Source organism: Peromyscus eremicus, chromosome 4, assembly GCF_949786415.1.
Source record: "Peromyscus eremicus chromosome 4, PerEre_H2_v1, whole genome shotgun sequence".
NCBI classification, from domain to species: Eukaryota; Metazoa; Chordata; class Mammalia; order Rodentia; family Cricetidae; genus Peromyscus; species Peromyscus eremicus.
Genome location: NC_081419.1, coordinates 6,697,596 through 6,719,298, shown reverse-complemented (window position 1 = coordinate 6,719,298; position 21,703 = coordinate 6,697,596). Strand labels below are relative to the sequence as shown.

Here is a 21,703-nt window from a genome sequence, read left to right as displayed (position 1 = left end):
TGACCAGCCTATAGACCTGCCTGAGGCTAGGCCAGAGACATCCTCTTCCCTCCTGGTGCCTTCTGGGAAGAGAGAGGGCCTTTGCCTGGGCATTTGGGGACTGTGAATTGCTAGAACTAATTGAAGCTTTTAAACCCTTTCATTTTTTTATTTTTTGTAAATAAATGACAAACTTTTGATTGACTCTTAACCTCTACCTCCCAGCTCCCTCATCAGACTTTTGGGGGTTTTGGGGTTGGAGCTATTGGAGTATAGGAACTGGAGAGGTAAAGACAGCCCTGGAGTATGGCCTAGGAGCATCTTCTAGCATGCTCTCCTCAGAGCATAAGGTGGCCTGTGTCACAAAAAGACTGGACCGATGTCGTCTGCCACACACCAAGACTGCTTTGAAACCTCCTCGCCCACCCTGTGTTCAGTCTGTATGCCCATCTTACAGATGAGGGAGAGTGGCTGGCTTCCAGGAGCCATGGAGCTGTTCACAGGCCCATTGGGAGAAGAGACATGTTCAGGATTAGAACTCAGAGCTTTGGGGTGGGGGAGCTGTGTCCCAAACCCCAGAGACTGCAGACAGGGCTTAGGGTTGGGCCACCAATGAGTGAGCAGCAGAGGGGACTGGCTTCCTCTGAACATGTGCTCTGGCCATCTGCTACCAGGCCAGCCCAAGGGGTGTGCCGTCCTGTTCTGTGTCATAAGGGCCCTTCCCCTTTTCCCAGTACAACCCAAAAGGGCACTGGTTCCATGTCTAATTTATTGGCAAATTTACAGGGCTTGGCCCAGGACTGGCAGCCTGACCACTCCTGCTTCCCGCCCAGTGGATGGGAGGAGGTCTCTGGGGCACTTCTGGGAGGGGCTGGGTTCCCCCACCCTTCTGTTCTTGCCATCTTCTGAGATGCCCCTCCCTGAGCTGAGCACCCCTCAGCTTCTGTTAACCCCACCACAGTTGTGCCAGTTCAGGTGAGGAGGGCCACTGGGGCCAGATGCAGGCGGCTCTGGGCTGGCATGTCCGGAGTTGTTACTGCCCACCCTGCCCAGTTCACCAGCACAGGATCCAGCTGGAGGGCAGCTACTTCAGTCTCTACAGCGGTGTGGATGTACAGGGCAATGCTGCGTCTCCCTGTAGTTCCGGGCAGCCATATCCCAGAGCCCCCGGTTTGGACAGTTCTGCGAAGTGGGGTGAGGAGACCCCGGGGTGTTCCAGGCTGGAGTCTCCACTGGCAACAAGCCTCTGCGAGGGAGGTGTGAGGGGTGGGTGCAGGGGACATGCTCCATCCTCTGCTGAGGGGAGGTGTTGGGCTCCGGGCACTGGTTCATGGCCGGTGGTTCCCAGCTTATGGCCGCTTGGTCTCTGCTGTGGGGCCAGGGCTGGCTGGGGGGGCCCCGGGGCTCCAGGCTGGGCACTAGGCCATGCTGCTGGTGGAGCAGGGGGTGCTCTGGGTGCTCCCGATGCTGTGGTTGGTACTGCTGCTCTCGGAGGCCGGGGCAGCCACCGCCACCACGGGCTCCCGCTTGCTGGGGGCACCTGAGGGGCGTGGGCAGGGGTGGAGGTCAGGGCCCCAGCCAGGGCTCCCCACTTCCCCAGAGGCTTCGTTGAGCATGCCCCAGGGTGGTGTGGGGGGGGCTCCGAGTGCTCACTGTAGGGGTGGGTCGGGGGCTTGGGGTACTCACGTGTGTGCGAATAGATGTACCAGAGTGCCGCTGTGAGCAGGGCCCCAATGAGGAAGGCACCAAAGGTGATGCCCAGTACATAGGGCAGGATGAGGCCTTTGCCTGTGTGACCAAAGAAGGGCCAACGGTAGTTAGTACTGCTGCTGTACTCCGGCCTCGGGCCTGTCCCTACCCTGTCATGCTGGCCTGGGTCACAGGGACTATGCTAGTGTTCAGTCCAGCCAGTGACTCCTGAGTTCTCTGAACTTCATCTAGCATGTGGACTCAGTACAGTACTGAACTGAGGGCCCAGCCAGCCGGGCCTTTTGGGCCACCCTTCTGTCTCTGAAGGCTAGCAAAAAAATGTCTATGGTTGGTCTAATAGGTGCTATGACATGTAACCTTAGATGAGCCCCTGCTCAAATCTGAGTCTTATGCGGCTTCCAATGGGCCAGAGCATCTTTTAAGACTAGGGCTGCTTCAGGCCTCACTCCTGCCACATGCCTGTCCTCTACAAGGCCCTGGGCCCTTGGTCTCTGGCTTCCCGTCTATGCAGGGAGCTTAGGAACCCTGCATTCTCGATCCTGGCTCGGGGTGAGCACAAGCCATCCTAGCCTACATGGCATGCATCTGCCCTTAGCAACAGGTACTCCCTTGCTTGGTGGTGCCTGGGCCCAGGGGAACAAATGAAAGAGACCAGAGGGTACCAGGCTGAAGGGGCTTCCTCCACCCTTGGGATGTCAAGGAACATAAGGCCTATACCACACCTAAGGTGCCTCAAGTTCCATCCAAGAGGTCGAGTCCTCCAGCAAGGTGTACCAGTGATTAAGGGGACAGAGATGAGGTGTGGGAGGGGCCTGAGGTCGGGAGAGCTGTCCCATGGCACTCAACAGCCTTCCTCTATTAAGATGCATCTTACTGTGAGCTCCTCTGGCTGCTGGGCCTAAGACACCCTCCTCTCCTCTCAAGGGTCCTGCCCTGTCCCATCTTCCCACTAGTCTCTGGACTCCATCCCTCACTGTCCACTGTTCCCTACTTACCAGACAGGTCAGGGCTAACGATGTTCAGGCGCATGGAGACGGTCTTGTAGACTTCCTGAGGAGGGAGGGGAGTGATGGATAAGTGGTCCAGCCTTCAGCTGGCAGCGTGTGGTTCTCCCTGGCTCCACAGCTCTGACTTGCCACCATTCCCAAGCCTTGGCTGAGTCCTAGTCTGCCACTTTCTAGCTGGGAGCCTGTGGACAAGTCCTAGGGTGGCATGTGCCGTGTGAGAGCGGGATAGTCTGTGGCTACTGTGAATGGAGGCCTCTGATGCCCGTGTGTTTAGTAGGAGCTCTGCATCTGTTACCCCATGCAAGCTGTGAGCCCCAAGCCAGGCCATCCCAGATGCCCGTTTCACAGGCTGGAGGCTCGGGGCCTGGAAAGTGTGGTCCTCTGGTGGCCCCAGCTTCTGGAGGTCTTTGAGTCCTGGAACTCTGTGTGCAGATACCTGGAATGTTCTTGTGAGTGTGTCAGGACTGAGGGCCTGAGAATGGAGACTCACTGGGCAGTAACATGCTGATACCAGCAAAGTAGAAAGGCAAGCTTTTCTGTTAGTCTTCCCTAAGCTCTCTGGTTCATTGAGATCAGCCATGCTAGTGATCACCGCATGTGTGGGGTGGGATGCTGGAAGTGAGTGACTAGGTGGGAAGTACTGAGAATGATGGCTGAATAGAGTTGGTGGATGAGTAGATAGAAGGGTAGGTGGGTGGCTGATGGAGGGGAGGGATGCACGGGTGGGGGGTGGAGGGATGGGTAGGTAGGTAGGTGGATTGGTAGATTGGTGGATGAATGTGTGGGTGGGTTGATGGATGGGTGGAGAGGTGGGTGGGTGAGTGGGTAGGTGGATGAATGGGTGTGTGGGTAGTTGGAAGGGTGAATGGATGGTTGAGTACGTGGGTGGGTATGTAGATGAATGGTCCAGCTCCTGGTGGATGCATGACGGACGGATGGTTAAATATGCAGAGGGTGAATGGATGGATAGTTGCAGTTATATGTATGTTCTAATGCCGCAGATTCTTAAGGCTGTAGGTAGCAGTGAAGCCCCATGCCTGGCTCTCACTCTGCTGGCCGCCAGCTGTCTCAATCTCCCTTCACTATCACCCCAGACCCATAAGCCACCTTGAAACTAGACCTGGGCCATGGCCACTCACCTGGGACGAGGTGCTGGGCTGCAGGGCTACATTGCAGCTGAGGGTGCCTGCTGTGGGTGTGGGCACCATGTAGACACGGAGGAGGAAGCTGAAGCGTGGGTCACCGTCAGGGCTCGGAGACAGCAAGCTCACACAGCTGCCCTTGGCTGCTCGGCTCTGGATGAGTTCCACCATGTCCCCTTCAGGCCCCAAATCCAGATGGCAGCTATCTAGCTGGACCGTGACCTCAGAGGTCGATGGGGACATGCTCACCTGCACAGAGAAGTAAGGGGGATGTGACACGTGCAGATGTCCTTGTCCCTTCACTGACTTTTCTTGAAATGAGCTGGAAGGGGAGTCCCATCCTCTGTAGAAGACAAGCAGGGGCCCCATAGAGCAAAGAGGAAGGGCAGTGTGACATTCCTATTTGCAATTCCCTTTCTGTCTGTCCCTTCCACACACCCAGGCTGGCCCTCACCGTCCTCTGGAAGGTGAAATTTCATCTTTCCTCTGACAGTGTTGGGAAAAAAAGCACACAGACTCTAGGAGCCGAGTGGGGTGCCCCATACCTGAACGAAGCCTTGCTGGCCCAGCTCGATGGTGCTGGATTCCTGGAGGAAGTGCGGGCTGAGGTAGAGGCCCAGCTGGAAGGAGAAGCTGACCATGTCGACGCACTGCACCTTTTTCTACAGGAGGACGTGAGGGGGACAGTTTGGAAGGGGTGGCAGCAGGAATCGCCTGACCTTATCCTCACTTTTAAAATTAACTCATATTTATCAAGAACTCACTGGGCTAATGGGGAAAAAAGTCCACACATCTCAGTGGCTGCTTCTAAGACCCCTGTGGGGAGAAATCTCTTCCCATGCCACAATTTACAGCTAATGACCTTTGAGCCCAAGGGGGGTTAAATGGTTTGCCCAAGGCCACAGAGCCACTGTGTGCCACACTCCTGGATTTAAGAAGCTGAAAGTGTAACCCTCAGCAGCACCACAGCCATTGTACAGAAGGGGAGGCCGAGGCACACTGGAAACACAGGGCTTGTTAGGATCCAGCACCGAGTTTCCTGAGGCCTGCTCCCTGCTAGGCCAGAAAGGGGCCCCAGCCCGAGCCGTACACCCTAGCCAGTCCAAGAGCATGGTAGGGATGTCCATCTCACCCGAAGTGGTGGCGAGCCTGACGGGAAACTGACTATCACCTGTAAAGACAGAGGCAAGAAGCTGGTCAGAGCCAGAGAGGCCCCAGAGGAAGTCCCGCCTCCCACACCCGTGTTGGGGACTGGAAGGCTGAGCTAAGCAAGGTCCAAACTTTGGCTCCTCCTGACGGCTCCTCCCTGCTCCCCCAGACATTCTCAGCCCTGAGGACCAGTGGGGTACCTGAGAAGGCATGCACACTGCTGGTCCCAGGAAGGCCTCACCTCATTGCTGACCACATGCGCTGTCACTTTCATGCCACAGCTGGAGTAGGTGCTGCTCAAGACGAGGTGGTCATCACTGTCCTCGGCCTGGCAGCGGGGGTCCCAGAAAGTCAGGGCCGTGATGGTGCACTGTAGAGTCTGGCTCAGGGGAGAAGGGCGCCGTTAGGAGGCCCTGCACTTCCTCAGTCCTCACTGCCACTTCCGAAACACTCTGAGATCTGCCCACTGGGGCTGGAGAGCTGGCTCAGGGCTTAAGAGCACTGGCTGTTCTTGCAGAGGACCTGGGTTCAGTTCCCAGCACCCAGCCCAGGTCAGAATGCTCACAACTGTCTGTAACTCCAGCTCTGATGGATGATTCCTTCTGACCTCCATGGACACATGCACCCCCATGCAGATACCCACCCTACACATAATTTAAAAAGAAGCAAAACATGGGCTACAGAGATGGCTCAGCAGTTAAGAGCACTGGCTCCTTTTCAGAATGGACCCGGGTTCAATTCCCAGCAACCACACAGAAGCTCACAACTGTCTGTAACTCCAAGATCTGACACCCTCACACAAACATACTTACAGGGAAAACACCAATGCACATAAAATAAAAATAAATTTTTTTTTTAAAAAGAACTAAAACAAATCCTTATTTAAATGTCTTTGAGGGGACATGGATGATTTATCAAAGCTCTGAGACTTAAGAAAGGCCAGGAAAAAACTGACCGTGGAGGATGGGCAGCTAGAAGGTCCTCTTTAGTTTTTGCATTTCTGAGAATTGAACCCAGGATGTGTGTGTGTGTGTGTGTGTGTGTGTGTGTGTGTGTGTGTGTGTTTGCCTGAATGTATGTCTATACACCACATATATGCATTCAGAGGCCAGCAGAGGACATTAGACCCTGTGGAACTGGAGTTACAGATAATTGTGAGCCACTGTATGGTGCTGAGAATCAAATCCAGGTCTTTTGAAAGAACAGCAAATGCTTTTAATTTCTGAGCCATCTCTCCAGCTCCATCTTAATTTAATTTTTTTTTTTTTAATGTTCAAAGTTAAAAGAAGGGGCTGAAAAGCTCAGTGGTTAAGAGCACTAGCTACTCATATAGAACCTGGGTTCAGTGCCTGGCACATACATGGCAGTTCATAACTATCTGTAACTCTGGTTCCAGGGGATCCAGTGTCCTCTTCTGGCCTCCATGGGCATTGCACACATGTGGTGCACAAACTTGCATGTAGGCAAAACACCCATATACATTTTATACCTGAAATTTTTGTTTAAAAAAAATTAAAAGAAGCTGGAGCATGATTGTGTATGTCTTTAATCTTTTTGCTATTGTTGTTGTGGGTTTTGTTTGTTTCTTTGGTTGGGTTTTTTTTTGTTGTTTTGTTTTTGAGATAGAGTTTCTTTGTATAGTCTTGACTGTCTTGGATCTTGCCCTGTAGACCGGGCTGGCTTCAAACTCACAAAGATTCAACTGCCTCTGCATCCTGAGTGCTGGGATTAAGGGCATTCGCCACCACTACTCAGCAAAGGTTGTGTGTGCCCATTACCTTGGATTTTTGGGGGTGGCATCTTTTATGTTATCCATCCCTGCCCCCCAACCCTGGTAGCTTAAGACCAACCTAGGACCTTGTGCTTGCTAGGCAAGCACTCTACCCCTAAGCTAAATCCTCAACCCTGTCTGTGAGTCTTTAATCTTAATCCTTAGAAGATAGAGGCAGGCAGATCTCTGCTGAGTTCAAAGCCAGTCTGGTCCACATATCAAGTTCCACACCAACACGGATTCAAAGTCAAATGCTGACTCCAAAAACAAAAATATGTTAAACCCATTGTCTGGGGCTGGGGACACAGCTCAGCAGTAGAACACAGGCTTGAGACCATTTCATGGCCCCAGATGGGTTCCATCCTCAGCGCTGGAGGTAGGTGGAGGTGGGGAGAAACTGGAACCAAAATGCAGAAAACTAAACCAAAAGGGAGAATGACTGGGCACAGTGTCACATGCATATAATCCTAGCACACTGGAGTGAGGTCAGGAGGACCACAAATTCAAGGTCATCCTCAGCTACAGGCTACACAACAAGCTCAAGGCCAACCTTGTGTGGGATAACACCCTTGTACACTGGTTTAATAAAAGGCTGATTGGCCAGTAGCCAGGCAGGAAGTATAGGCGGGGTGAGCAGATGAGGAGAATTCTGGGAAGAGGAAGGCTGAGTCAGGAGTCACCAGCCAGACACAGAGGAAGCAAGATGACAAGGCAGAACTGAGAAAAGGTACCAAGCCATGTGGCTAAACATAGACAAGAATTATGGGGTAATTTAAGTGTAAGAGCTAGTCAGTAATAAGCCTGAGCTAATGGCCAAGCAGTTGTAAATAATATTAAGCCTCTGAATGACTATTTTATAAGCAGCTACAGGACTGCGGGTGAGAGAGATTTGTCTGGACTGTGCGGGGCCAGGTGGGACACTGGAAAAGTTTCAGCTACACAACCTGGGCTACACAAGACTATGCCTCAAAAGTAAATAAAAATAAAATTTTAAAAATCATACAGAAATCGAGACACACCAAGCCCCAGAAACAGTTGGGTTCTTATTATTCACAAGAAGCCAGGCCTTAACTTGCTAAGGAAGAATCTTAATTAGAACAATAACTGAACACCCACATTCCCCTCCCACACAGGCAGAGGGCTTTCCTTGTTCTTGATGTCAGTGTGGAAGTAGAGAGAAGTGGTCAAAACTCTCTACTAAAGCACTCCGAAGAAGAGGGCCTTGGAGAGATGGCTCAGTGGTTAAAAGCACTGGTTGCTCTTCCAGAGGTTCTGAGTTCAATTCCCAGCAACCATGTGGTGACAACCATCTCTAGTGGGCTCTGATGCCCTCTTCTGGCATAAAGGTACAGGCAGATAGGGCACTCATAATAAAATAAATAAAAATCTTAAACAACAACAACAACAACAACAAAACGCTCTGAAGATTTAATTGTATTCCGGAAACCTCCCCGAAAAACTATCTGCACACAGCTTTACTCACTGGGACACCCTGAGCATGTTAACAACAGAGCAGAAGTGGATGCAGCCTACTGCTGAGCACCTGGAGAGGAATCCGGGACAGCAGGCCACTAGCATAGCTGATACTGTGGCATTAAGGACGGCGTTCAAAGTTGTAAAAAGATCAGAATCATAGTGTAGAGTCCACCTGTTCTGGTTACCCCGTGCAAGAAACAGAGAAAAGGCTTCTAAGCAACCCACAGGACAAGGTGCAGGCAGGAGGATCAGAAGTTCAAGGTCACCCTCAGGTAGGTAGAGAGCTCAAGGCTAGCCTGGGCTATATGAAACCCTGTCTAGGGAAAACAACAACAAAAAATACCAAAGAAAAGAAAGAGAGAGAGAGAGAGAGAGAGAGAGAGAGAGAGAGAGAGAGAGAGAGAGAGAGGAAGGACGGAAGGAAGGACAGAAAGAAGGAAGGAAGGAAGGACAGACGGAAGGAAGGACAGCCCAATGTTGGCAGCTGTTGTCATCAGGAGGGAAAATGAAGATTTTCTCCATTCTATTCCAGCACTGATGGCACAGACATTGAATCCCAGCACCCAGAAGACAGGCAGGTGGGTATCTGTGAGTTTGAGGCCAGCCTGGTCTACAGAGTGAGTTCCAGGCCAATCAGGAATACATAGTGAAAGTCATAATCTGTGTGTGTGTGTGTGTGTGTGTGTGTGTGTGTGTGTGTGTATGTACACCTGTACACAGGTGCACATGTGTGGAGGCCAGGATTTGAAATCAGGCATCAGGCATCTTCCACTGTTACGCTTCACTTATATTTTTTAAATTAAATTATTATTATTGAGTGTGTGACATCCAACTTGGTGGAATTGGTCCTTTCTTTCCACCTTTATGTGGGTTCCAGGGATTGAGCTCAGGTTAGGCTTGTGTGGCAAGTTTTATTCACCGCGCCATCTCATTGGATTCATCCATCTTAGTTTTTGAGACAGGATACACCACCCCCACCCCGTCAACAGAGTCTCACTATGTAGCCTTGGCTGGCCTGGAACTCGCCATGTAGACCAGGCTGGCCTTGAATTCACAGAAGTCTGCTTGCCTCTGCCTCCCAAGTGCTGGGATTAAAATCATGCGCTACCGTGCCTGGCAAGACAGGGAGGGTCTCCTATTAACCCTGGACCCCACTGATTGGCTAGCCTGGCTGGTCAGAGTCTCTGGGACCCTCGTTTCTCCGCCCTCAGTGCTGAGGGCTGTTTTTGATACAGGTTCTGGGGATCCAAACCCAGCTTCTCATGCTTGCCCAGCAAACACTTTCTCACTGAACATCTCCCCAGCCCCACACGTTGCTTTTGTATTTATCAATCAGGCAAAGATCACATGGTAAAACTTTCTGTAACCACTTGGCTCTGCCAGCATTAAGATTATTAATGACTACCTAATATTACCGTTATTATTACTGGTGTTTTGAGAGTGGGGCTATCATCAAATTCCCTCTGTAGCTGAGGATGTCCTTGAACCCCTGTTTTCCTTTATGGACCTTCTATGTAGCCTAGTCTGGTCTGGAATTCACCATCCTCCTGGCTCAGTCTCCTGGGTTCTGGGAATACACGTGCATGGCTCTGTGCTAGGCTCAAACTGCATTTCACAAATGAGAAAACTGAGACTTGCCGAGGGATGTGATTTGTCCTACTGCCTGGGCTAGGCCCACAGAAGTCCGTGTCACCCCAAGAAGAAGGGGCAGGGATTCACTTACCTGCACATGTTTTTTACTGAGTGTCAGAGTCATGACGTCATTGCCACACTTTGGTTGGATCAGGGACATGAGTAGCCCAGGGTTGCAACTGTCCTTGGGAGGTGTGGTCAGAACTGGTGCAGGTGTGGTCTGTGGCACACTACCTGTGGGGCCAGAGGTGGGTGGAGTGGGTGATCACTGAGTGCTCACTAGGGGCTGAGTTCTTGGATGGCTGACTACCCATTGTGGCAGATGAGGCCAGTGAGGCTCAGAGAAGCTGGCCCAAGCTCAAAGAACAGTACGGCAAGTGACCCCAGGGGAGCCACAGAGAGGAGGGCGGGGTCACAGGGCTGGGGCTCACCACAGCTGGAGGCCCTCAGGGAGACTTCACTGGCCAAGGAGAGCTCTGCAAAGGAGGCTATGATGCTGGCGTTGAGCTTGTGGGCTTCCCCTATCAGGCCTTGGGGTGTGTCTGGGAGCACGAAGCCTTTGATGTTCTTTTCTGGAAAGATCTTGATGGAGTATTCACCCGTGGTCTGAAGGCAGAAAAGGACAGCAGGGGCCATCAGCTGTGGTGACTCCTTCCCTTCCCCCTGCCTGGCCACCCTCCCGCCTCCTTCCCCATTTTCCCTTTGTCCTCCAACCCAGCTCAGAGTTGTCTCTCCAGGAGTCTTCCTTGACCCAGCAGGCTAGGCTAAGGGGCTCTCTGGCCCCTCAGGAAAGCTTCCTGGAGGAAGTGGTCTCTAAGTTAACAATGGAAGGAAAACAGGTAGTGGACAAGGTAGAAAAGGTGGGGTGGGCCAGGCGGTGGTGGCGCACGCCTTTAATCCCAGCACTTGGGAGGCAGAGATAATTGGATCTCTGTGAGTTTGAGTCCTAACCTGGTCTACAGAGTCCCAGGACAGCCAAGGCTACCCAGAGAAACCCTGTCTTGAAAAACCAAAAAAGAAAAATAGAAAGTTGAGAGGGAATGACCACGGTGCACAAGGTCTTAGGCTGAGAGTGAGGTGCAAGGCTCACCCAGAACTGCATGTTGTGGTTGGCATTGATGAACCAGGACACATACGGAGGACCCTGCAGGATGAGAATGGCGTCGGGATCCCCAGATGCACAACTCAGCTCCACATTCACGGTCACTGTCTGGGGCCTGCAGCAGGTACAGAAAGGACTTGGGTCAGTGCAGACAGAGTGTAGGCTTGAGTGTGGGGACAGACCTGGTGTTCCGGTTCGAATGAGATGTCATGTAAAAGTCTCTGGTATTTGAATGCTTGGTCCGCAGTTGGTGATACTGTTTGGGAAGGCGTAGGAGGTGGGCCTTGCTGGAGAACATAGGACACTAGGGGTGGGCTTTGTGTGAGCTCTCTGCCTCATGTTTGTGGTTCCAGATGTGCGCTTTCATCTGTCCGCTGCCTGTGACCTCCATTCTGCCGTCGTGAACTCTGACCCTTTAGAACCCTAAGCCCAAATAAACTCTCTGCACATTGCCTTGGTCACAGTGTTTCCTCACAACAATAGGAAACCACTGCTACACCAGGAGGTTAGGAGCTGATTGAATGGGGAGGGCCCTGCCCCAGGAGGCCAGCACCCTTACCTGGCCACGGAACCTGGCAGGATCCTCAGGATATACGCCTCCTTGTGGCGGTGACTGCTCTCACCTCCCAAGCTGCAGCCTTGGACTTGGGAGCCCTGAGGTTGCCATTCGAGTGTGAGGCCCATGTCATGATGAGCTTCTGTCAAGCAGTAGGGTGGTGCGCTTGAGGCTGTGGAGACGAGCATATCAGAGGGCCGCACCCCGCCTTCAGCTGGTGGGGACATTCAGGACAGAGCTTCACAGGTCGGGGACAGAGGACCTACCTGCTGAGTGCCCAGTCTTGGTTTTCTCGTTGTCAACACAGGATCAACATAGCGAGTGAAACCCGTGGCACACGTCAAGGGTGTGGTCCCCTCACCCCCACCCCGCACATCAGCACATGCCAGATGCCTTCCTTAATTGTTCTCCATATTATTCTTTTGAGTCCCAGTCTCTCGCTGAACCTGGAGCTCCCTGAGTCAGCTAGACTGACTGGCCAGCAAGCCCCTGGGATCCCCCTGTCTCTGCCTCCCCAGCTTTGGGGTTATGTGTGTGTATCACCAAGACAGCTTTACACATCGGTGCTCATGCTTGTGTGGCAATCGTTACACTCTGAGCCCTCTCCCCAGCACTCCTCCCTTAAAGACACGGTCTCATGTAGCCCAGGCTAGCCTTGAGATTGCTATGTTGCAGAGGATGACCTTGAATACCTTATTCTCCTGACTCCACCCCCCTAGTGCTGGGATTCGAGGTCTGTGCCACCGTGATCTGTCTGTGTATCGTTGGAGATGGAATCCAGGGCTTAATGCCAGGCAAACACTCTACCAACTGAGCCACATCTCTAGCCCCTTGTGCTGGGATTTTCAAGGTGAAGAAAAAAATCTAGCTTTTCTCATCTGATACTTGATGAAGAAGCAGTCACTGGCTGCAAAGGGCATCATCCAGCCATGTGTGGCTTTGAGCAAATCACGTGCCACCATGGGCTGGGAGTACCCCAGTCCAGAGTTTGCTCAGTTTCTGCAACTGAACTTGAACCCAGAGGCAAGTAAGGAGGCTGACCTTGGCCCAGCCGGAGGACAATGCTTTGGGGGTTATCCAGTGCGGCCACCGAGGTGATGGCGCTCCTTTTGGCTGCCCAGTCAAGGATCTGCTTCCTGGGGGTAAGGAACGGCAATGGTGTGATGCTGACTTTTGGCTCATCTGGAAAGATGGTCTTGTTGGGGTCCTGTGGAGACACAGAGTGCTGAGTCACCTCTGACCACGCAGGTCAGAAACCAGTTTGGGGAGTCAGCTCAGTCAGTTGGCAGAAAAGAGGCCAGAACCAAGAATGTCGAGGCTCAAAGTCATCAGTTAGCCCAGAGGCCCCCAGTACCTCTTCTAGAATAGCGGTGTCTGTCCCATCTCTCTTCTGCACTGAGTGCTACACAGAGGCACACATTCGTTCATCCGTCTGTCCCAGCCTTACCCTCACCAGGAGGCACTCATGCAAGCCTTACAGAATGTCATCGCGTAGCTACTCTGTAGCCCTCGACTGCTCTTCCACAGGACCCAGGTTCAATTCCCAGCACCCACATGGTGGCTCACAACCATCTGTAACTACAGTCCTAGGGAATCCAGCACCCTTCTGGCCTCCGCAGGCACAAGGCACACATGTGGTGCACAGACACACATGCACACGAAACACCCAGACACATACAATAAAGTTTAAAAAGAACCAAGAGCCAAGACCAGTGCACTGGCTGTCTGGGAACAGGGAATCTGTGGGTCCAAAGCCTCACTGCTCCTTAGGCTCCTCTGGGCTCTGGTGGGCTAAGAAAGGGAATGAAGACTTCCTGGAGGAGGTGACCCGAGGAGAGAAGGGTTAGAGGAAGCAGGGCCATTGACTACAAGTTCCTTGGGGCTGAAGTAACCACAGCCCCAGAAGGGCTTCAGGCTAGGTGTTAAGGAAAACTGTCTGACCGTGAGGGTGCAGTGGAGCACACTGCCTGCTCTGCAGGCGTTAACCTCAGTAAAACAGGGTTACTTTAGTGACTAAAGAGCATGGCCTTTGTCAGTCTCCTGGCTTACGGCGCCTGACACAAGACAGGCTTCTGGCCTGTGGGTGGTGATCTCTCGCTGTGAGTGTTCAAGTAAAAAGAGGCAACCTTAGTGACATGGGCCGCAGCAGCAACCCTCCAGCCAGAGCTCCTTAGTGTTTCAAGTGTCGTTCAGTGACTGACTTGATCCCCCTACTCAGTGCTAAGGGGAAGGGCATTCTGGGAAGGGAAGCCGGGCCTTTGCGGTTGGACTGGGAAGGCATTTTCCATGGTGCTTTTACCACGATGGTCTATGTGTCCATCTGTGAGAGGGTCTTTACTTCTACTCCCCACCTCCACCTCCTCTGGGCCTACCTTCTGGTCCTGTCGCTACCCCCACCCTTCCTTTATGCTGTCCCGAATTCTGCATCCATCCACCTCCTGGTCCAGACTCCTGATCCAGGTCCCATTATCCCTGAGTGTTCTACGTCAGGGCTGTGGAACTCAAGGTACAGCCATTTTGAATCATGGCCCCCCGGACATCAGCCTCTGGCTCACAGAAAGGGACATCAGGCAGGGGTTTCCCACAACTGGCCTGGGGTTAGGGGTCACACACTCACGTAGGCCAGGTGCAATGGGATTTCCGGGGCCTGGAGCTTCACCAAGACAGTTTCGTTAGAAACAAGGACCAGGAACACCTCTCGGGTCCCAGTGCCATTTTGTTTGGATGCCTGAAGAGTCAGCTCCAGCTGTGACACCTGGGGAAGAGTCAGGGACACATATCAGTCAGGTTTGCGGGGTGTGGGGGTGTGGGGTGTGGGGGGTGTGTGGGGATGATTCACTTATGGTTGACAGTCATTCCATGGGCCCTGCTTGGCTTGACCCGGCGGGTACCTGTGTGCACCTGGCCTCTCACATGCCTAGACAACATATGAGGGACTGTTGGGATGGTTCAGTGAGCGTGGCCACCAAGCCTGACACCCTGAGTTCAATCCCCAGAACCCACATGGTGGAGGGACAGACCGGACTCCTGCAAGCCATCCACTGACCTCTACACCAGTGCGGCGGCACAAGCACGCACAAGCACGCACAAACACACACAAGCACGCACAAGCACACACAAGCACACACAAGCACGCACAAGCACACAGACACAATAAGTGAATACGTACAAATTAAACAACAACAACAAATGAGTAAGTTCAAAAACTGAGTGAATGAGAGAGATTGCTCCCAACCAGCCCAAGAAGAGGAAAAACTAATTAAGACGATTCTTAGCTTCATCCAACAGTCAGAACTGCAAGACCAGCCCTTCCTTTCCTCCTCCACCTGCTTCTCCTGACAGGTTACTGCTTTGTGCTCAGGCTGGCCTCGAACTCTTTATTCTTCCTCCCTATCTCAGTGTCCCAAGTGCTGGAATTTCAGGCACATGCCATCACATCACTCAGGATGATTTCTGTTGAGCACCTGCTGTAGACCAGGCCTATGAGCATCTAAAGAATGTCCTATGCACGGGAGCAGTGACTCCTCTCTTCTCTGGTTATCCCCAGGAGGCCGCTCTGATGCCAGCTCACTTTGAGGCATTCCCAATGGTTCTAGAGCTGCAGATGGGGCTCAGTGACAGACCACACGCACAGGCCCTGGTTCCACCTACACGAGCCCACGTAAACAACCTAAGAAGTAGGTACCATTAAAATTCTCACAAATTAGGAAACAGTCACAGGTGAGGTCGCTTGCTCATGATTACATGGAAGGCTGGGAATGTCACCCCTCTCTGTCAAGAAAGAAAAGATGGCCAGATCAAAACTCTTCTGAGTGTCTTCTGAGCCCGTGGGTTGGGGTGGCAGGAGAGGAACAGGAGAGGAGGGCCCAGCTCAGTGCCTTAGAAGCTGCATGGTGTCTGGGAGAACAAAGACAATGGAAATCCTCCCAGACACGGTCTCTGGTAGTTCCTGTGCCAGCGAGCAGCCCCACAGCTGACTCCAAAGTCTCCTCCTCCATGAGAGAGGAGAGCACTGGTTTACAAGACATTAGTGGAAAGTTTCAGGGTCTGGCTTCTAATCATCTCCCTGTTGTTTCCCGACTGATGTCACAAAGCCAGAGACAAGCGTTTCAGCCCCTGGAAAAATCCGCTCAGAGATATTTCCGCTACTCAGTAAATGGCCCTGTTAATCACTCGTGTTCAAGCTCACTCCTTAAAACAACAGGAGGAAAGAGCAAATAACATCACTTTATTTTCAATGTGTGACGAGTGGCTTTTGTCATGTGTTCTCTTTAGGTTATTATTCTTATTTTAATTCTTTAAAAAAAGTCATTATCATTTTATTTTATGTGGATGTGTGTTTTGCCTATTTGTATGTCTGTCCATCATGTGCATGCAGTGCCTGTGGAGGCCAGAAGAGGGCGTCAGATCCCTTGGAACTGGAGTTACAGGCAGTCATGATGGGGTATTGAACCTCGGTCCTCTGGAAGAGCAGCCAGTGCACTAACTACTGAGCCATCTTTCCAGGCCCCTTCTTTCCTTCTTATTAGTGTGTGTGGTGTATGTGCACATGCACGGACTCACTTGCCCGTGTGTGCACATGTAGAGGCCAGAGTTCAATTTGAGGTATATTTCTCTCCCATTTTCCATTTTAGTTTTTCAGGCAGGATCTCTCTTGGCACTTGCAATTTTGGTTAGACTGGTTGGCCAGCAAGTCCTGGAGACTCAGCTGTCCCTACTCCCCAGCACTGGGGTTACAGGGAACACAGCCACATCTGGCTTTTGGGTAGGTGCTCGTGATCCAAACCTAGGCGCTCAGGCTTGTGTGGCTTGAGCTGTTTCCCAGCACGAGGTTAGCTCTTCCTCTTTAATTAGATTGATTTATTTACTTTATTTGTGTGTGTGTGTGTGTGTGTGTGTGTGTGTGTGTGTGTGCGCGTGCGCGTGCGCGCGCGCGCGCGCGCACATGTAGAGGTCAAACTTAGAGACTTAGGGCTCAAACTCAGGTCATCAAGCTTGGTGGCAAATGCCTTTATCCACTGAGCCCTCCTGAGAGCCTCTAGGTTAGTATTCTTACATAAGTATTCTCATAGTAGTTTATAGTAGAAAAAGGACACATTTCAAGCACGTGAGTAATAATAATAATAAGAAACAACCTGCAGTCTGAGGAAGCAAGCCCAGCCTGCACATGCTGCCATTTAGCTGTGTCCCCAGTCCATATTAACGTTTACTAATGGGTTTAACATTTGACTGTAACTGGGCAGTGGTGGTGCACGACTCTAATCCCAGCACTCAGGAAGCAGAGGCACACAGATCTCAGTGAGTTCGAGGCCAGCCTGGTCTACAGAGCAAGTTCCAGGACAGCCAGGACTGTTACACAGAGAAACCCTGTCTCAAAAAACCAAAAAACAAACAAAAACTCGACTCTATAAGTACCTGGTTTTACTAATCTTTAAAAAAAAATTATGCACTTCAAGCTGGGTGTAGTGGCACACACCTTTGATCCCAGCACTCAGGAGGCAGAGGCAGGCAGGTCTCTGTGACTTCAAAGCCAGCCTGGTCTACATAGTGAGTTCCAGGACAGCCAAGGACACTCTGTCTGTCTATCTATCTATCTATCTTTCTACACATTATACTTCAAACACTAAAATAAAATGCTGGAGGGGCTGGAGGAATGGCTCAGCAATTGAGAGTTTTTATGGCTTTTCCTGAGAACCTGAGTTTGGTCCTGAATACCCACATCAGGCAGCTTATAACTGACTGTAATCCACCCAACTCCAGGGGATCTGATACCTCAGGCCTCCATGGGTACCTGCACTCCTGTGCCCATACCCACATACAGAGACATACATAATACATACACTATTTTTTTTTTTGAGATAGGGTCTCACTATGTAGTGTGGTGATATATTGTGTAACCTAATAAGCTTGCCTGATGATCAGAGGACAGAGCCAGCCACTGGATTAGAAACAGAGCCAGGCAGTGGTGGCACACGCCTTTAATCCCAGTACTGGGAAGCACACATGCCGTTAATCCCAGGAAGTGATGGCAGGGCAGAGAAAGGTACACAAGGCGTGAGGAATCAGGAACTCCCTCTCTTTAGACTGAGGATTTCATAGAGGTAAGAACTACTGGCTGGCTGCTCTGCTTCTCCGATCTTTCAGCTTTCACCCTGATATCTGGCTCTGGGTTTTTTTATTAAAAGACCATCTAAGATTCAAACAATAATGTAATCCTGGCTGGTATGGACAGTAGACTAGGCTGGCCTTGAATTCACAGAGATCTACCCGCCTCTGCCTCCCATATGTGTGTGTGTGTGTGTGTGTGTGTGTGTGTGTGTGTGTGTGTGTGTGTGAAAAGAAAGAAAGAACAAAGGACATTTACTAGAGGGAAGCACATGACCCACCCTGGTGTTGGTCCCTGCCTACTCGCCCTGACTACTATATATCATTAGCTCAAACAACGCAGGGTAGTTACACAATTATGTGTCTATGTTTTCTTTTGAGACAGGGGCTCTCACTGAACCTGCACCTTGTCATTTCAGCTAGACCACACACTTTGAATCAGTGGGTTTCATCTCAGTAAAACTGCATGCCTGTAATGTGCCACGGTCCAGCTGAATTCATGCTACACTCTGTGCTGAACACACAGCATATGCAGCTGCCCAAAGCGGGCACCGGGATCCTCCCAGCCTACAGATGTGGAAGCGGAGGATCCAGGACAGAAGGCACTCAGAGAGACTGTGGAGTCAACGGCCTCAGGCACATCAGCCTGTGTGTGAGTGGAGCCCACAGGCCTTGACCACCCAGCAGCAACCCAAGAGTGTCCTTTTCTGTCGTCTTCTATACCCCATCCAGCCCCATCCACGCTCCTCTGGAGGGGAGATTTCAAGATACACACACAGCAAACAGATGGACCAATAGTATGGCAGACTATCCCGAGAGACATGTGCATACTATGCCATCCCTGGGAGATGCCTGAGGGCCGCAGCAGCTGGAAAGTGCCCTGGGCATCAACCCTGCAGCTGCTTGATGATAGCCCTCAGTGCCTCCCTTTTCTCATCTGTGAAATGGGAGCAGGAAAGGGCTGGAAGCCAAGGTCAGGAGGGGCTCTGGATAAAGGAAGTAAAGAAAAGGAAGCAGAGGTCAGGGCACGGGCATGCTTCGGGGGACCAGAGGTCAAGAGGCTGGGACTTTGGGATGCTTGTGACAAATCTCAGCAATTCATCCAGAATTCATAAAGCAAACCTGCCACTCTGCTGTCCCCAGGACCTTTCCTACAGAGGGCTGGGGTGGGGTGGCTAAGAGAAACCGAGCCCCAAAACAGGGCAGTCACCAGCCAGGGTCACAGTGAGCACCGTGGGAACATGGGAAGGCTGAAAAGCAGAGCTCCCAGGGGCTCCGTGCTCCCAGGGGCTCCGTGCTCCCAGACCTAGCTGATGACTATAGTTACCAGAAAAACTCAGCCAGGGTTTCCACAGTAAACAGGTCCCTTCCCCTCCACCCTGACTCACAGTGGTGGCCATTTGCACGCATGCTGACTTCCCGATTTCATCCCCTGAGAGGTAAAGAAAGGGGCCTGCCAGCCCGCAGCTTGGGCTGCCCATTTCCAGGATGGGCTCCGCTCCTGGGCATCTTGAGGCCCAGCCAGGATGACATATGTGCCAGCTCCTTGCCCCCAGGCCTGCCAGCCTGAGCCTACCCCATTCTCTCCCTGAGTGGGCGGGTGGGAGACCAACTGCTATTTTTGTACCAGGCGTCCCTCAGATGCCATTGTTAGCCCAGTGGTTGGTGTCGGGAAAGGGGGATTTCGGTGAAGAGGCCCTGAGTACTAGTAGACACTTTTAGAAGGCCGTTTCCAGCAATTCTTCTAGGAGTGGAGCCTTGGGTCTGCCTGTAGCCCCCACCCTCCCAGGGCCGGCCCAGAGGAGGCCCCGGGTCTGCCTGAGCCGACTCAGACAGTACACACAGGAAGAGTGGCTGGCAGGGTAAAGAGTTCAGAGCCAGATAAACCTGACTTCAAACGTGGGCTCTGTGGCTCTGGACAGTCACTCTTCCTCTTTGGGCCTCAGTTTCCTGGTCTGGAGGATGAGCTAGACAATGTACCCGCTCATGTACTTGTAAGGATGCGGCGTGACTGGGCCTCAAAGCGGGCTGTGTGGTACCCAGCTCAATGGACTCACCCCCTACCCCCGGATGCATCAGTAGATTCTATTACCCCAGATGGGATTCTCCATTTTTATTTTAAGAGTTAGGGCCTTACCCTGAACTCAAGTGATTCTCCTGCCTCAGTTACCCGAGGAATTGGGAAACAGGAATGTGATACTATGCTTGGCCCAAATTGCCTTGAACTTAGCATTGAGTACTGGGGTTATAGGTATGTGCTATCATGCCTGCCTCCTGAAAGAAATATTTTCAACGTGTGTGTGTGTGTGTGTGTGTGTGTGCCAGAAGAAGGAGTCAGATCCCCTGGAGCTGGAGTCATGTGTGCCTGTGAGCTACCTAACATGGATGCTGGGAACCAAACTGGCATCCTCTACAAGAGCAGGAGGTGCTCTTGAAAGCTGAGCCATCTCTCCAGCCCTACTCTGATTTTTCTTTTTTTTTTTTTTTTTTTGAGACAGGGTCTCTCTATGTAGTCTTGACTGGCCAGGCTGGCCTTGAACTCAACGGTCCACCTGCCTCTGCCTCTCCAGTACTGGGACTAAACCTTGCCCAGCTTTTTGTTTTGATTTGAGACAGAGTGTCACTGTGTAGCTCTGGCTGGCCTCAAATTCAGGGACATCTGCCTGCTTCTGCCTCCCAAGTGCTGGGACTGAAGGCGTGCGCCACCACATCTGGTCTGAATTTTTTTTGTTGTTGTTTTTCTATACAGGGTTTCTCTGTGTAGCTCTGGCTGTCCTGAAACTCACTCTGTAGACCAAACTGGCCTCAAACTCACAGAGATCCACCTGCCTTCTGCCTCCTGAGTGCTGGCATCAAAGGCATGGGCCACCACTCCCAGCTCTGAAAAAAAATTTTTTTTTTTTTTGGTTTTTCGAGACAGGGTTTCTCTGTGTAGCTTTGCACCTTTCCTGGAACTCACTTGGAAGCCCAGGCTGGCCTCGAACTCACAGAGATCCGCCTGGCTCTGCCTCCCAAGTGCTGGGATTAAAGGCGTGCGCCACCACCGCCCGGCTCTCTGAAAATATTTTTAAAGAAATTGTGTTTGAGCTAGGTACAGTGGCACACGCCTGTAATCCTGGCACTTGGAGGGCACAAGAACCACCCCAAGTTGACAGCACAGGCTAATGGGCTGGATGAAAAACAAGAACTAGCTATATGCTGTCTCAAGAAGCACACTTAACCAGCAAAGATGCCCAAAGTTTCACATTGAAGCCCAGAAAATAAACAGCCAAGCAGACGGAAGCCAGTCCTGACACCTGATGAAAAACACCTCCGACCAAGACAGCTGGAGGAGGTAAGAAAGGACACTACAGTTTTGTTAGTGGTGGTTTTGTTTTTGTTTGTTTCAAGACAGGCTCTCACCCTGTAGCTCTGGCTGTCCCTAACCTGCTCATCATCTGCGAGGCCCAGGACAAGGGACACAAAGGCAGCTCAGACCCAGGGCCCTGCTCAGGCAGAAGAACAGGGGTGCTCATGTGTCCAGATGCGGGAAGCCCCACCCAGACGCCCCACTCTGTCTTGTACCTCCCCCAGAGCTGACTCTGCCATTCTTCAGGTACAGAAGAACTCACATCAGGCCAGCAAGCTCCTTTTTTGGAGGCTGTAACGAGAGTCACTCCCCTGCAGCCTACAGAACAGGCTCAGAGACAACTGAGCAGGAGGCTCAGGGGTCCTGGGTACACTGGGCAGGATCTGCAGTTCAAGAGAGGGACTCCAGGTACATTGCTCAGCGCTGCAGGTTTCCCACGGTGGAGCAGGGTTGCCACTGGACGGGGTGACGGCGAGGCTGCTCATTGCGGGCCACCCTGCCTTCCATAGCCCCTCACACCTCCCATGACAGTCAGAGGAAGACTTCTGGAGGTTCCCGCTGGCTGGCTTTCTGCCTCAGCAGCTTGTCTGCTCCCTCAGCCTAGGCATGAGTCAGAGCCTGGCTGGCTCCAATCTTTAGGAAGGGGCTCCCTGAGTTTACCCAGGAGGGGAGCGAGTCAGCAGCCAACCACTCTGGCTGTCCAGGTCTGGGACAGCAGAGCAGCG

At 52.0% G+C, this 21,703-nt stretch overlaps 1 protein-coding gene across 1 annotated transcript in view; it reads right to left on the bottom strand.

Moving 5' to 3' along the window:
* Positions 1-127: 127 nt before the first annotated feature.
* Eng (endoglin) overlaps positions 128-21,703 on the bottom strand; it is a 37,571-nt gene continuing 15,995 nt past the window's right edge. Inside the window, exons 3-15 of the mRNA XM_059260075.1 lie at positions 14,142-14,279; positions 12,566-12,731; positions 11,528-11,696; positions 10,957-11,083; positions 10,298-10,472; positions 9,958-10,100; positions 5,229-5,366; positions 4,971-5,009; positions 4,384-4,500; positions 3,836-4,087; positions 2,685-2,739; positions 1,666-1,767; positions 128-1,519 (exon numbers count right to left, since the gene is read on the bottom strand). Of these exons, the coding sequence (XP_059116058.1) occupies positions 1,398-1,519; positions 1,666-1,767; positions 2,685-2,739; positions 3,836-4,087; positions 4,384-4,500; positions 4,971-5,009; positions 5,229-5,366; positions 9,958-10,100; positions 10,298-10,472; positions 10,957-11,083; positions 11,528-11,696; positions 12,566-12,731; positions 14,142-14,279 (1,743 nt within the window). The 3' untranslated portion in view covers positions 128-1,397. The remainder of the gene's footprint in view (positions 1,520-1,665; positions 1,768-2,684; positions 2,740-3,835; positions 4,088-4,383; positions 4,501-4,970; positions 5,010-5,228; positions 5,367-9,957; positions 10,101-10,297; positions 10,473-10,956; positions 11,084-11,527; positions 11,697-12,565; positions 12,732-14,141; positions 14,280-21,703) is intronic.